The sequence below is a fragment of the Stenella coeruleoalba genome (genome assembly GCF_951394435.1).
Source record: "Stenella coeruleoalba genome assembly, chromosome: 7".
Taxonomy (NCBI): domain Eukaryota; kingdom Metazoa; phylum Chordata; class Mammalia; order Artiodactyla; family Delphinidae; genus Stenella; species Stenella coeruleoalba.
In genome coordinates this window covers 40,287,794-40,302,127 of record NC_137153.1, presented here as the reverse complement: position 1 = coordinate 40,302,127, position 14,334 = coordinate 40,287,794, and the positions used below count along the sequence as shown (strand labels likewise).

Sequence of the window (14,334 nt, the reverse complement as noted above, 5' to 3'; positions counted from 1 at the left end):
GAATGGGCAGTTGAGGCAATTAATATTCTAATTCCAGTGGTAGCTTGTGAGTAAAGTTCTAGGGTCTTGAATAGTTAAACGATGGATGGTAAAGGGCCATAATTATGAAGAATGAAAGAAAAAACTTATACTCCAATCATTCCTGCTATGCCCATGTAATTATACTCTGTCCTTTCGTCTATGTGACATTTTAAAATTGTTACAGCTTTCACATAAGGCGATGTGTTTGTCCCTCACATGTCTTTCTTTGAATGCCTCTTGTGCTTACGTAGACGGTGATTTCTGTTTTGAACTAAGAATATGTGTAGAGTTACAAGGTAAATAGCCTTTCCCTTTTAGTCACTTTGACTCAGCAAAGAACTTCCTTAAGGTATGGAAAACATTCCTTAAAATAATGTCAGATGTTTGGCTATACTAAATTTTCATTAAAAGAAAAAAAACCAAGAATACATTGTTTTTCCAGTGTCTTGGTTCTAGTTGCTTCTTGGCATGGTTGCTATAATTCTTAACCAAGCTATTATATTTGGTATGCCATGTATGCCATGCATACTTTATTTAAAAAGGAAAATAAACTGAAATCTGGTGTGTGTAAAAATGCACTCTCTTGAAAATTCAGGGTTTTCTCCATGTGTGAGCTGTACCTGAACCAAAGAAATATGAAGGGACTTTCTGTGTTACCACATGAAAGAATCAAGGCATCGAGAGGATCTCTCCATCTCTCAGATAGGGGTGTTGCCATGCCAACTCTGAGGTTGGCATATGTCCAGCTGCCGTAAGGCATTGCTGCAGGGTTAGTCAGGGTAGTGAGGTGGGATGGACTTTTTCCAAAATGAACTCTTTGAGCAAATAAAAATGTCACAACAGTGGAGACTTCCAGAACTTCGGGGTTAATTAAGTCATGTCAGGGGTTCTGCTGGCTGCCTAAGTCTGAATGCATATAAGGCTGTGACTCTGGGATTGACTTTGCACTTTTCAAGTTTCCTATCGAGAATAGAGTATGACCTTAATTTTATTGAGGCTTTTTGAAATGGGTCATCTACTATTCATAAGGAGCGTGCAGACCATTGGCTGTGGCACCAGAATCCTGTGGGTTCTACCTGATGGAGAAACACTTTTGGAGCATAGATCCTGTTCTTGGTGGCGGGAATGGGCTGGTACTCTTTTAGACTGATGAGCAGTTCTGGGATATTACCTTATAAACCTTGCTAGGGTAAGAGATGACCACTGGAATTTGAGTTGGATTCACTTCTGAAGGGTCTGATCTGGGACTTTTAACTTTTACCTACAAGAGAAGTGTCAGGTAATGTCCCACATAGGCTCACCAAGGGCAGGTGAACCACCTTCCAGACCCAAAATTCCCCATCACATCTCAGATGCTGTGGAGCAGAGGCACGTTTTATTTCTCATTCTAGTGAGATAACATCTGAGATGATGGAAGTCCTTCTGCTAATGGTGTCCTGGAGAAAAGGTACCAGAGAAAAAGGGCACGTTTGGGTGGAGGACCTCCTTCCCGCCCCGTGATCATCTCCTGTTTCTGAATTTGGGCACATCCACTTCTCTGGATAAAAGGCGGAGGGCAGAGAAGGATCTCTGAAGCCAGGCAGCATGCTGTGTGTGCCTGCAGCAGCCATGGAGGCAGAGCTGTGGTCTGGGGGCAGGAACCAGGGCAGCTGGAGGTAATGTCATTGCCTGCGGGGCTGGGCAGTGAGGAGGGAGTGATGCAGCAGCAACACATGAGAGAGGGAACCGTTGCAGCGTGGGGGAGCGGCCGCACAAACTAGACTCCTTGAAGAGCCACAGGTAAGTCCTCAGGACGTGGCCTCTGGCAGTTTCACCTTGTCTGCACCAGATCATCGGACGGCACCCCACCTCCCAAGATGTCCACTGCCAGACAGCACAAAGGCCTTTGTTTCCGAGCCCGTTCTCAGGCAAATTTGGATAATTCATGTTTATTGTTGTCAGTTCATGGGGATTATCAACTCCACTTCTCTTTGTTTTGCCTCCTGGAATACTTGGTGCTTAGCTGAGGTTTCATTATCTTGTGCACTTTGCTAATTTAAATGGAGATGAGATTTATGAGGTACCTCTATTCAGGTGAAGGTAATTTGTTAGACCTTCCTCTGCTTTACTGGAACCGTTAGTGGGTCTGACTTTTCAGCTTTGCAATAATAAGCAGAGACACTGGGCACTCCAAAGACACCCCAATAGTTGCTTCCTTAGCAAGCATCCTAAGTATTAATAATCTTCAAACTCTGTTTCTGAAGTGTGGCTTGGAGTGCCTAATGAAAAAGCGGAGCTCCAGGACAAATTTTATTTTTACCTACTCTCTTCTTTGAAGGATCAGCTTAAACTTGGACATGGATTTGTGGTACTGCTCTGAGACCTTATTATCTCCATGTTCACTTTCCAATAACTGGGGTTACCCTCTTTACATGCTCCCAAGTGTATCAATAGAAATGCTTTTCCTTTAAGTCCTCCTCTTCCTCCTCCTGCTCTTCCTTCTTCCATCTCCTACTTTCATCTTCATTATTGTCACTATCTTCATCACCACCCTCATCATCATTACCACTGTCATCATCATCACCACCACCATCACCACCTACATTATCATCATCACCACCATCATCACCACCACCATCACTACCACACCACCACCACCTCCATCATCATTACCACCATCTTTATCACCACCTCCATCATCATTACCACCATCATCACCACCATCACCACCATCACCACCACCACCTCCATCATCATTACCACCATCTTTATCACCACCTCCATCATCATTACCACCGTCATTATCACCACCTCCATCATCATTACCACTGTCATTATCACCACCTCCATCATCATTACCACCATCATTATCACCACCTCCATCACCATTACTACCATCTTTGTCACCACCTCCATCATCATTACCACCATCACTATCACCACCTCCATCGTCATCACCATCATCATCATCACCACCATCACCACCATCATCACCACTTCCATTATCATCATCACTACCATCATCACCACCACCACCACCTCCATCATCATTACCACCATCATTATCACCACCTCCCTCATCACCACCATCATTATCACCACCTCCATCATCATTACCACCACCATCATCATCATCATCACCACCACCACCATCATCACCATCAGACAGGCTCTGGCTGACCCATGTCCACTTCTTTTCTCTTGCTTCTGTTATGCATTATTTACTTTCCTAGAAATTTATTTCCAGATCCATTTTGGTCTGTGGGCAGTGGTTTCACCCACAACTGAGCAGAGCTGAGCAACTTCCTTGGTGTGTGTTTGAGGTTCTTGCTGGTTTCTGTAGTTATAGGTTAATTGAGCAATAGGTTTTATGTCATTTGTTTCCCGTTTGGACACTAGACTGTAGTACTCTGGCTTCAGGTACTAAGAAGAATCACTGTCTGGAGTATTTTGGCAAAAACAAATCTAGACACAAATTTATATTTGTGACAGCAGCAAGTACATGGTCTTCTATAATGAAATTAATAATGCCATGCTTATGCACTGAATGTTTGAGTCATTGGTGAGTGTCTGGTCTGAGAATCATGAAGCAGTGTCTTTAAGAAGGTATCATTTCACCTTACAAAGAGCTACCCTATAGATTTTGCAATATATGTTTAGTGTCATAAGCCAGAAAGCAAGACACACCCCACAGGAGAACAATAGATTGATTCAGGTTTCTCACTGTGGTTGTAGTGAAAGCCTTCTGAGTATTTTAATGCCCCTGAAACCACAAGCTCTATCTTTTTTTTTCCTATTCTGCCTACAGCACTTTTAGGTGATTCCCCAGATAACGGCAATGGCCTGGGTCTTTGGATAAACTCCCCATCCTATGTGAAGTCCCTGACATGGTAGTGCTTGTGGCCTTGGACACTTTTCACCAGGCCACTTTTCATAAGGCCCTGCTGATCAGATCACATCCTCCTTAGAATCATTGAATTGTAATTGTGCAGTGGCTTTTGCTTTCCTTACATATTCGAGCTTTGCCAAGAACTTTGTGTTTCCTGCTTTAATTTTCAGCTCATAACTAAACTTCATTTTGCAAAGTCAAACCAGAGCTTTAAGAGCTATGCTGACTACCCTCAGCCATTTGCTTTAGTTTTTTGCCTCCAACTAACAAGTGGACAACAGCTTCCTTTTTTCCATTCCCACACCCCATAATTTTGATCATCATGAGAATTAGAATGAACTAAGTCTAGCCCTTTTTCCCCAGGAGCTTAAAATGCTTCAGGAGGAACTCACTGGGTGTTCTTGTGTCTAACCCTGCAAGCTTCAGTACACTTCTGACCAAATGTGTGATTTTGTACAGGAAGTTTGAAGTGATTTGATTAACCCAGTTACCAGTGAGAAGCAGTGGACCCTACATTGTATTGTCTCCTCTCCTCTCTTCCATTTTGGTTCTGTTACCAAGTCCATCAAAGTTCTCCAATAAAACTCAGAGTTTAGATATTACTATACTAAAACTTAAAATGCATTCTGTCCTTGGTAGCATGCGAGGCAGCATAGGGCATAGAAGATGTGGAGACGTGCTCTCTCTGCCCTCCTGTGCTTAAAGTCTGGGATGCAGGAAAGTAAACAGAAAAATATGAGTTTAGCAAAAGTACAAAAGAAGAACATGTGAATGAATGGAAGAGAATGCCAGAGAAGTTAAGAAGGGGTGAACTAAATTCTCATAGGAGACGGCTTTTACAATGGATCCTCAAGAATGGTGAAGGCTTGCTTGGTGGAAGGAGATCTTAGGAGACGTGATGGTGCGTAGACAAAAGGAACATCCTTAGGAAGCAAAAGGGGTGTTTGAAGAATGGTCAAGCAACTTTTGGAATGAGTGCAGAGAAGAAAGTACCAGGACCTAAACTTACCTATTGGGAAATTTCCGCCACAGGTGTTGGTGATACCATTTTAAAAGATGGACTGACCATCCAGAGGTTTAGATATCAGCTCTCACTGTGTTCCTGGGTGACCTTGGACATATCACAACAGCCATTCGGGCTGAGTCACCTATAAAATAAAGCATGAAAAAGCATGACAGCAAGGGCTAGTTGATGCAACAACCAACAGATATTAAATGTTCCACAGATGTCAAGTTAGGACAATCGGGGTTTAAGCCCAGGTGCTGAAATAAAACGGAATTGCACCTGGCTCAAGTCTAACATTGTGAAGGAAACCTTTTGCCCCCACCATTTCCTAGGTACCTAATACTATGAGAACACAGGAGTATATTCTCTGATTTTTACCTGGTAAACATTTTCCAGAAGGCTCTGGGGACATTTGCTTTGCTTTGCTTTCCAATGAAGGTGAGCTGCTATCCTGGCACCCTAGCCGCCATCCTGTCTCCAAAGTGGCACCGTGCCCTGCAGACACCAAGCTGGCCGTTTTCTACTTCTCCAAAGACAAATGTGATAAGATTTGCTTTTTTAGATTGCAGCTGCATCTTTCTTCCGCTCCCTTCGCATCCTTTCGACTCAGCAGTTTTCCTTTTTGCTCCAGATAAATTGCTGTTAATTTAAATGTACTGCAGATCCTTGCCATTTTATGGCTGATTGCTTCTGAGTAATAGGAGGAAAATGTGTGCACGTTTGAATGTAAAGAAATCTAAATGAGCCGGAAGCCAATGGCAAAGAAAGCACAGTGCTTCACTGACCTTCAGCCCCCACCCCAGTCCTTCCCTTTGGAGAGGTCAATGAGCAGATCCGGAATCAGCAAATAGCAGAGACACATCCGGGTTTTTCTTCTCTGCTTTCAACTTTACATCACATTTCTCATTCAGCACCTGCTTTATCCTTGTTCTTATTTAGCTCAACTAAGTGTAAGCAGTGGTGGCAGAGTTTCTCTAGAGTTGTTTTTGATAAAGGAGCTGTTGTCACGATAACTACCGTACACCATCGGAATTCTGCAAACGCTTCATAATGTCACATTGTCAAAATATCTATATTTCAGGCTCAGAAGCTAGACAGCTCATTTGGCTGCTAAACCCACAAGATGTTCAGCCATTTGTTGTGGTCTAAAAACTTTCCCCCTCACTAGGAGAAAATAATTATCTATTGTTTTATATCATTTTGTGGCCCCTTTTGTGAGTTTCTTATAACATGAGAGGGCATAAGTCATAAGATCCCGGTAGGTAAATTGGGGCCCTAATTGAATTTTACTGTCAACCCCTTGGAAACATGAAGCATTGGATGCATTTCCTTATAAATAGTCAAGTCTTTAAATCAAACTAATTTTTCATGAGATGGTGGCATATCTTAAGTGTAGCAACAGTATGTGAAAATCAAGGGTATGGAGAGGAGGTTGACGTGCCTTCCTTGAGGTGAGGGGTGGTATAAGTGATGCTTTGAACAGAGACACTGCATGTTGCTTATCATTGTAACAAGTTGGCTTTTCCTCAAGAAAGTCATCGAGTGTGTTTTTAGGGTGGCTTCACTTGCTTTTCTTGCATGGGTGTGTGGAGCTGAGATGTGTGTCTCTGAGAAGGGTACAAAGGCAAAGCAGAAGAAGGTTAAAGAGCGACACGACATCAGCCTAGATGGGGAAGATGCTGTTGCAGCCTGAGTGGATGGCAGTCCAAGAGAGCTTGCATTTAGCCAAGCAAATTGTGTCTCCCAACTGGAATAATTAAAGAGCCTGTAGTGGAGGTTGGGGAAGTTCATGACAGAAGAAAGTGGCAAATAGAAGTAAAGGAAGAGCGGCCTGGCTCCGATTAAACACTCTGACATCAGTACACTTTTCAAGTTCCTGTACCATAACCCCAGTGGAAATAAGATTTTCATTAGCAGTTTAATCTGTTCTGTTATTTTCATCAAATAAACCCTTCAGAATTGCATGTGCAGAGAAACTGGTATATTGAATCAACAAATCATTTCGTTTGGGGGTGATGTCTTCTATTTGTATCACCAAGTGTTTCCTGTTTTGGCAAACTTGGCATCCTCAAATTAATCCACTTGTTTCAGTGGGAAGGAATTTGAGATCCACCCTCTTAAAACCTGAAAGGATAGCTCAGGTGTTTGGTTAGTTCATTTGGTATGCTCGAGCTATGTGCCCACTGTGTACTTCCTAAATTCTCAGTGCTTTGTGGGAGATTAAATCCATAAACGATGTTTGGCCTCTGTCCCCAGTTATTTTCCTGAGACCTGGAGGGGCGGGAGAGAGAAATGCGATGGAAATTAAGCTCCGTGGACTCTTTTAGTGTTGTAGTAAATGATGATACAGATTAGTGATGGTAATGACAGCTCTGGAGGCAGATGACACCAGCACTTGGCAGACCAAACACCAGGTTGAGGAAGATCGAGAGTCTGGAGGGTAGGGTTTAGAAGCGTCTTCCAAAGCTGAACTTTAAAACGTCTTGGAAATATCTTGGGGGTCTCTACTATGATGTCATCTATTTTGTCACTTAGGAATCTGATGAAGATTCATGCACATTACCCACAGAATTCTATGTGATAGACCCTTCCCTGTTCCTGCTGGGTTTTCATAGGCAAGCTCACAGAGAGTTTGTCCCTCCACATAAGGTCATGGCAGGGTAGCTATAGCAGGCGAGCGCCTGGGTCAGAACCTGAGCTCCATCACACACTAGCTGTCTAACCTTGAGCAAGCTGCTTCACTCTCTGGGCCTCAGTTTTCTCACCAGTAAAGAGAGTGCAATAATAGAACCTATCTCCTAGGGTTATAGTGACATTAAAAGGGCTGATTTGGCAAAGAGCTTAGAAGACAGCCCCGCAGAAAGCAGATTAGCTTTTACCTGTTGTGTAAGTTATTCCCTCATCTTTCTCCATCTGTGGCCAATGAAGTATCTGAAGTCAAGGAATCCATTTTCTTTATTTTGGCACCATGCCTTACAGTGTCTACTATTTGGTCAGTTCTCAGTAAATGTTTGTAGAATGAATTGATGTTAAGTATTATATATGTTTTATATATTATATGTACTAGACACTATATGTCTTATATTGTGTAAGTAACGTATATACATACAATATACTTCATGCTGTATACCATATGCTATGTAATAGATTATATATATGTGCCATAGGTATGGTATGGTACTTAAATATAGGCGGTTAATTATTTAATAGTAGGATTTCTGAAAAAGAATCTAAATCTTCATGTGGGCTCAATATTGTACTGGTTAAAGCCAGCCAGTTCTCTGATATGGCTGAGTAATTAATCAGTTATTTTAGAAATAACTTGGTTTTATAGGCGGGAAAAGAAAATGAGAATTTGGGTAGATATTTGTTGTTGAATTTTATTTTTTTCCCTATATATAAAAATTATTCAGGAGTCATCTTATGTTGTGCACAGATTTCTCCTCCTTAAATTAAGATGTTAACATCTGATACAGTTGTGGGTGGAAACGTGTGCAGAAATCCTTTGCATTTCTTTCCTGTGTTTCATGTGCCACGTAAAATCAGTCTTAAGTTTAAAACTAAGTTGCTCGGTAACGAGACTGCCATTTTCTCCTGATTTCTGTTTTGTAATTATATTGTATTTATGTTTTCAAGCATATTCCATGTTGTGTCTTAATTTTGATTTTTATTTATTATGTTCTTTTAATAGTGACTGTACTTGCTTGTTAATTTCCATTGATTTTTCTTTTGAGCATGACTTATGTTTTATTTTGTGTTTCTTTTAGGTTTTGTTTTGTTTCATAAGATCCCACTGGATGGGTAGCTGAAATAAAGGAAAAGACAGAGAAGGGGGCTGTGGTGCTTGTTGGTTGATGCTGCCTTGTAAGCTGGACTCTTGGGGCTGGCATTGGCTTCTCCCGGGAAGTGCCACTGATCTGGGGTTTTCTGGTAGATGTGGGTGGTGTTTGCAGGAGATACTGCACGAAGCCTGCAGGTGCTGTGAGCTGTGAATGGGGGACACCAATGCAGAGACAGCTCACAGGCAGCTAAGAAAGTCAAGATAACATCTTAAATTAATGCTTCTCTTTTGTTCTCACAATCGTTCAAATACAAAATGGAAATGAAATGCCATTGGATTGTGCTTCTCTTTGGAAAGGTGTGCTGTTTGACCATACTGGAAATGTATTGATTTTCAATGTTTCTGTTTATTAAAGGTGAACTGTAAAGTTTAAAAAAATCTAAATTTAGGGACAGGTGTAAGTACACACTAAACAGTCTAATCTCCATTTAACATGAATTTTAGCATTGTTTTCTGCTGTTGTTTAATCAGTACTGAATTCAAAAAGTTTCACTTTCCCACCTAGAATGCAGTGACTAAAAGAGTTAAGGGCATATCCACCATCGCTGTGGGGACTCGGGGGTATCCCTGAGAGGTTCTTTCCTTCACTGGTCATGAAGGTCCAGAGCCACGCAGTCAACAGTAATGATTTCCTTAAAGTTTATCACCAGGCAAAAAAAAAAAAAAAGAAAAGAAAAAGCTATTTGGTCAGGGGCTGTGGATTTCAGTTAGTCATAGTCAGTTCCAGAAAAAGAGTGAAATATATGCATATGGTGCATATGTCCTTTTATTTGACCTCTGTGATCCACCTGCTTTTTAGAAGTTTGCCGAGTAAGAAGGCCGCAGCATCTCATGCTGTTCCCATGACAGAAGTGCAGCTTTTCTACTCTGAAAAGGCCTGTGAGCAGAATGGCTGGCCTGCTGTGAGCAGGAGACTATATTCTAAGAAGCCTAGTCCCCCTACAACGTACTACACTCTGCTGGGTTTTCCTGGGCTGGACGGTTCTTCCTGACCCCAGCAGCACAGAGGTGGCAGGTCGCTAATGAATATGTGCTTTATAATGTCCAGCTTCAATGCTGCAAGGGCAGCCTTAGAGCTACAGAATCCTGCATCTCTGCCTTAGTCTTATGTGGACAACTGTCTCACGCACTTGGCCTTCACGGTGGCCTTTGTACGCTTTGCTTAGTGTGCAGCAGGCAGGATCCCTGTCCTGAAGTGAGGTTTGGCTGCCCCTGCCCCGCTTCACACCTTTCTTGTTAGGGGAACTTCAGAGCCAGGCCTGGAGCATTTTGTTTGAAAACACAATTGGCTCTGACTGTGAGCGTCTGCATATAGATGCCACAGCTGAACTGGAAACTTACTGACGTTTTCAAAAAGCCTTTTCTGGAGGGGAGATGGTTACTAAAGTTTTGCAGTTCAGCTTTAAGGTTTTATAGTTTTTTTAACTAGTCCAACATATTTGGAAACATTGTTTTGAATCCTGTGTAACCAAGGCATTAATCTCAATAAACCAGGATCCATTTAGGCACCGCTTGATATAAAAAGGTTATGGGTGATGAATATTTTATACTCTGTCTTTTACATTAGCCACTAAGTATGTTATTGCTTGATGCAGACATTTCACGGAGTCCTATGGATTACAGCATTTGACTTGGCTATTCTATACCCACTCCTGAAAGAAGGGAGGTTTCTCCAAAGCATAAACAGGCTGCTGTTCTCAGAAGTTGTCTTTCCAAAAAGATATTTGAGTGTGAGGGCAGCTGACCCTGCGTATGGGGAGGTCTCAATATTCTCTGAATTCCCATTTTCTTGCTCACTGTTGAATGACTGTTCCTGTCACTACTTAGATTTTGATCTTTCCCCAAAGTGTTGATTTACAAAAAGGCCAGCTAATTGTAGAAATCCTGCCCCCTGAAAGAAAAATGAAATTCAAACTGAGAGCCAAGCAGAGGCTGTCAGGACAGCAAGGGTTCTTAAATATCGGCCATTTGGTACAATTTTTTTTAAAGCTTTTATGTTATTCCGTGGAGCTATAAAAAGGCAGTGAACAGTTTAAGGACTATTTTAGAAGTATCCCAGACCCTAAAAAAAAAAAGAATATTTGCCCTCAGCAGCTAAAAGAATTGCAGGGTAGATTTTTGTTTTAAAATGGAGAAAAGTGGACAGATAAGGCAATTGAATCTATCAACAAGCAGTTGACATCTCCTAGGGAATGATGAAACCATCAGGCTATTGGAAAATGGTTTCATATGGTCTTGTGTTCTTTTCATTTTTTTTTAATCCCTGAAGACCTCAATCAGCAGCCCAGCTTCTCATTTCTATACTCCAGACCACCTCTGTCATCCTTTGCTTTTGATGTCCCCTATAAGGAATCTTTTTCGAGCTTCCTAAAGGCACGTATTGTGCATTTTTTCAGCATTACAGAAGGAAAGGCGGCAGTTTTGCTGAAATCAAGTCTGTCACCCTCCAACAAGGCTGTGGCATTTCAGTTCGAGGCAGGTACCCTAAATGAACAACGTGAGCCGGATAAGCGAACACCCTCCGCTCCAGTGGGGCAGCTGTCACCTAGACCCAGCCAACTCGTGCCTCCCAAGGATAGGCCCAAATTTCCAAACCTTCTGACTCTTTAAGAGAAACTTGAAACCTGGACATTTTATCTGAAATGTCCCTATTTTTAAAAAGTTGGCTCAGTTATTTTTAAAACATTATGTAGGCCAACAAAACATGTCTGTGGGCTGCCAGTTTGTTACTTTGGTCTTAAAGCAAGATCATTGTTCTCTTAACGTATCCCACTATCTTGCCTTTGCTAACACACTTCCTGGCACCGCCGTCGAGCGCTTTAGTACCCTTGAGTTTAGCAACCCAGGGATCTGCAGCATGTCACTTAATTTGGGGCTGTCTTATAGCTTCGCTAGCTGGAACCTTGGCTCTCTCACCCTGCCTGGAACTCTCTTGTAGCAATGCTTTCCCCCAATCCCGCAGTGGGCCCCACTTCCACGTGGCCAGAAGCACCTAGTGAGTCCTACTTCCTGTTTTGTCTGACACGACTTTCTTTTCACCGGTGTTCATGTCGCTTGGCCCTCTCAGGGGCAGCCAGGTTCAGATGGGAAAGCACATGGCCCCATTTCATGCATGTCCTTAACATACCGATAGGGCCATTGGTAAAAGAAAAACAGGTGTGTCATCTTCAAGAGGCGTGGTTCAGGTCCTGTATCTTGAATCGGGTCCCACTGAGACCCTCCGAGGCAACTGAGAAAGATGAAGAAACTCCCACTGTCATCATGTGATACATCAGTCTGAGGCCAAAGGAGGGCCATCTCTCAACAGGCGAAGTGAATCCCCACGTACTTTAGAGACAGTCGGATTCAAGGATTTTCCCTCCTGGTCTCCAGCAAGGACTGGTTTCATTTTGACCCACGGAGTCTTCTTTCCAAGAGTAAGGAGCAGAGATGAGACGTGAACAATCCCAGCTCCAAGCCCGCAATGCAGAACCCAGAGCTTTGCTTTTACCTCCAAGTCCTTCAGGTAATCCTGAATCACACCCAGAGTGGTTGAGGCTTGCAGCTCCCCCTCAGACAGAGCAGAGGCCATCAGGATTCAGCAGCTGTAGGAGTAAACAGCTCAAGGAGTACAGGCAGGAATTCAGGTCACTGCCAGGAGTGAGGGCCAGCATGATGGAGGCGCTCCTGCTTTTCCTCTTCTCTTTATTTTTTTCTTGATTGTCTTAAAAACCTTGGCTCTTTTCTCTCTCTCTAACACTCCAAATTGACTCCATGACAAACTGAGAGTTTATTTTTATTTGCTTTATTGGTTGCTTTGCACACACCAATTTTTTTTTTTTTTTCCCCATTGCAAAATGGAATCAAAGCAGTAACCGGGACTGATACTAACTCTTCTCTCCCTCCACCCGAGAGTGGATGATTTCCGCTTTCACCTGCTCTATTGTTTTCTGTCTAGAACTCCTCCCTTTGTTTTCATCTAATTTCCTCCCACTACAATAGAAGCTCATTTCATCTTCTTTTGTCCAGACTCTAGGTAACAGACAGATTCCATAAAATCCAGGGTCTTCACAGGGTGGCTGCATGCAGCCACGTGTGCTGTGCCGTTCCTGTGTGGTCAAGGTCGGCGGACCCCTTGGGGTTCTGCCACTCAGCAGACTGGACTCCCAGGAAACTAGGACAGAGGTAGCCGTTCTATTAAGTGTGTTCTGTTGTGTTCACACACCTACAGCACCTGCAAACCATGTCAGGTTTATTCAAGGGCACCTGGGAAGGTTAAGGACCCTGCTGGACAGGGCAAGGATGTAATTTCCTGCAGGGTGCTGCCAGGCTGAGTTAAGTTAACAGAGTTCCCAATCCAGAAAGTGACATGAACACGGTTGTTACAGAAGGCAGTTTTCATCTCAAGTTAGCCCATTTCCTTGTTTTGGTCTTCAGGAACAAAGGGACCTTCCAGCCATCTGATTTTGACAGAGAAATCACCCTGAGTTTAATTCAGGCTAGTGTGGCTTGGAGCCTTGGGCTGGTCATTAGCGAGCACCCAAGATGGGTTGACATTGGCTATGTCAGGAGTCTTAGTTTTCACAGAAAAATAAGTGTGTGAAAGGCAAAGAAAAGAACAGAGATTTTCACCACCTTTATTTTAAGACAGTCTATTTATGAATGGAGCTTCTGTAAACAAATATAAAATAGCAAGAGATTCTATTCACAGTGTATACATATGTCAGATCATCACACTGTACACTTTCAATATCTTACAGTTTTCTTTGTTGATTATACCTCAGTGAAGCTGAAAAGACAAAAAGGAAAAAAATAGCAAGAGACTCCAGAGAACGGCAAATCCTCATGTCGTGTTCAGATCCATTTGCTGTAATCCATATAGGCAGCTTGTGAATCATTCTCATGCCCTGTTTTTTTTCCCCATAATGTTCCAGGTCTTAAAGTCATTTTTTTCATGTTTCCTGTAAATAATGGATAATCATTTTTATTTTATTTTTAAGTGCTGTTTTAACAATGTGGATAGACCATAAATGTACTTGCTGAATTCATTCATTTTTTTTTTAACAAACCAATAAAATTTTATAATTTATCTCCATGTGTCTTGCATTCTGTGTAGGGACTTGTATGTTTCCCCCCTTCTTCAAGTACATACCATCACCCCTTGTGTCGTTGGTGGTGTCCAAGACTAAAGGTGTTAGAAGCAAGTGTGAGAAATGTCACTGGGAGTTTGGGGGGAGTCCCAAATCCACTGTAGATTCTGAAATAAATCTCTTCTAAAAATACGACTTTTAAGATTTTCATCAATGTGAGTAATACATTTATGGTTTACTGATTCCTGCATCGGATCTATTTTCATTGGCTAAAAGGCAATCCTGAAAAACAACAGAAAAGTTTAAGGGAATTAAAAAAATAAAACTTATATCCAGTGAGAAATTCTTCGGTATTTTCAAAACTTGGAATGACTCGGCTTCCTGAAGGAGGTATACTTGGTGCTCTGCCCCTCCATTCTAAGTAACTTTGTGGTCAAATGGACATGATGACCTGTGCTTCATGGGAGGGGGAGAGAGAGGAAGACACGTGGGCACGGAGATAAGGTACCATCTTGAACCTTGACTGTTA

The 14,334-nt window shown here is 42.3% G+C and overlaps 1 protein-coding gene across 4 annotated transcripts in view; it reads left to right on the top strand.

Annotated features, from left to right (window-relative positions):
* Positions 1 to 14,334, top strand: part of NTRK2 (neurotrophic receptor tyrosine kinase 2) — a gene marked incomplete at its 3' end in the record, with an annotated part of 377,788 nt that overhangs the window by 144,887 nt on the left and 218,567 nt on the right. Inside the window, exon 13 of one of the 4 annotated variants that reach the window (XM_079925511.1) lies at positions 8,663 to 13,798. The exons of the other annotated variants lie outside the window; for them this stretch is intronic. Within the exon in view, the coding sequence (XP_079781637.1) occupies positions 8,663 to 8,700 (38 nt within the window). Of the gene's footprint in view, positions 1 to 8,662; positions 13,799 to 14,334 lie in introns of those variants that run through there. 4 annotated transcript variants of the gene reach the window in all.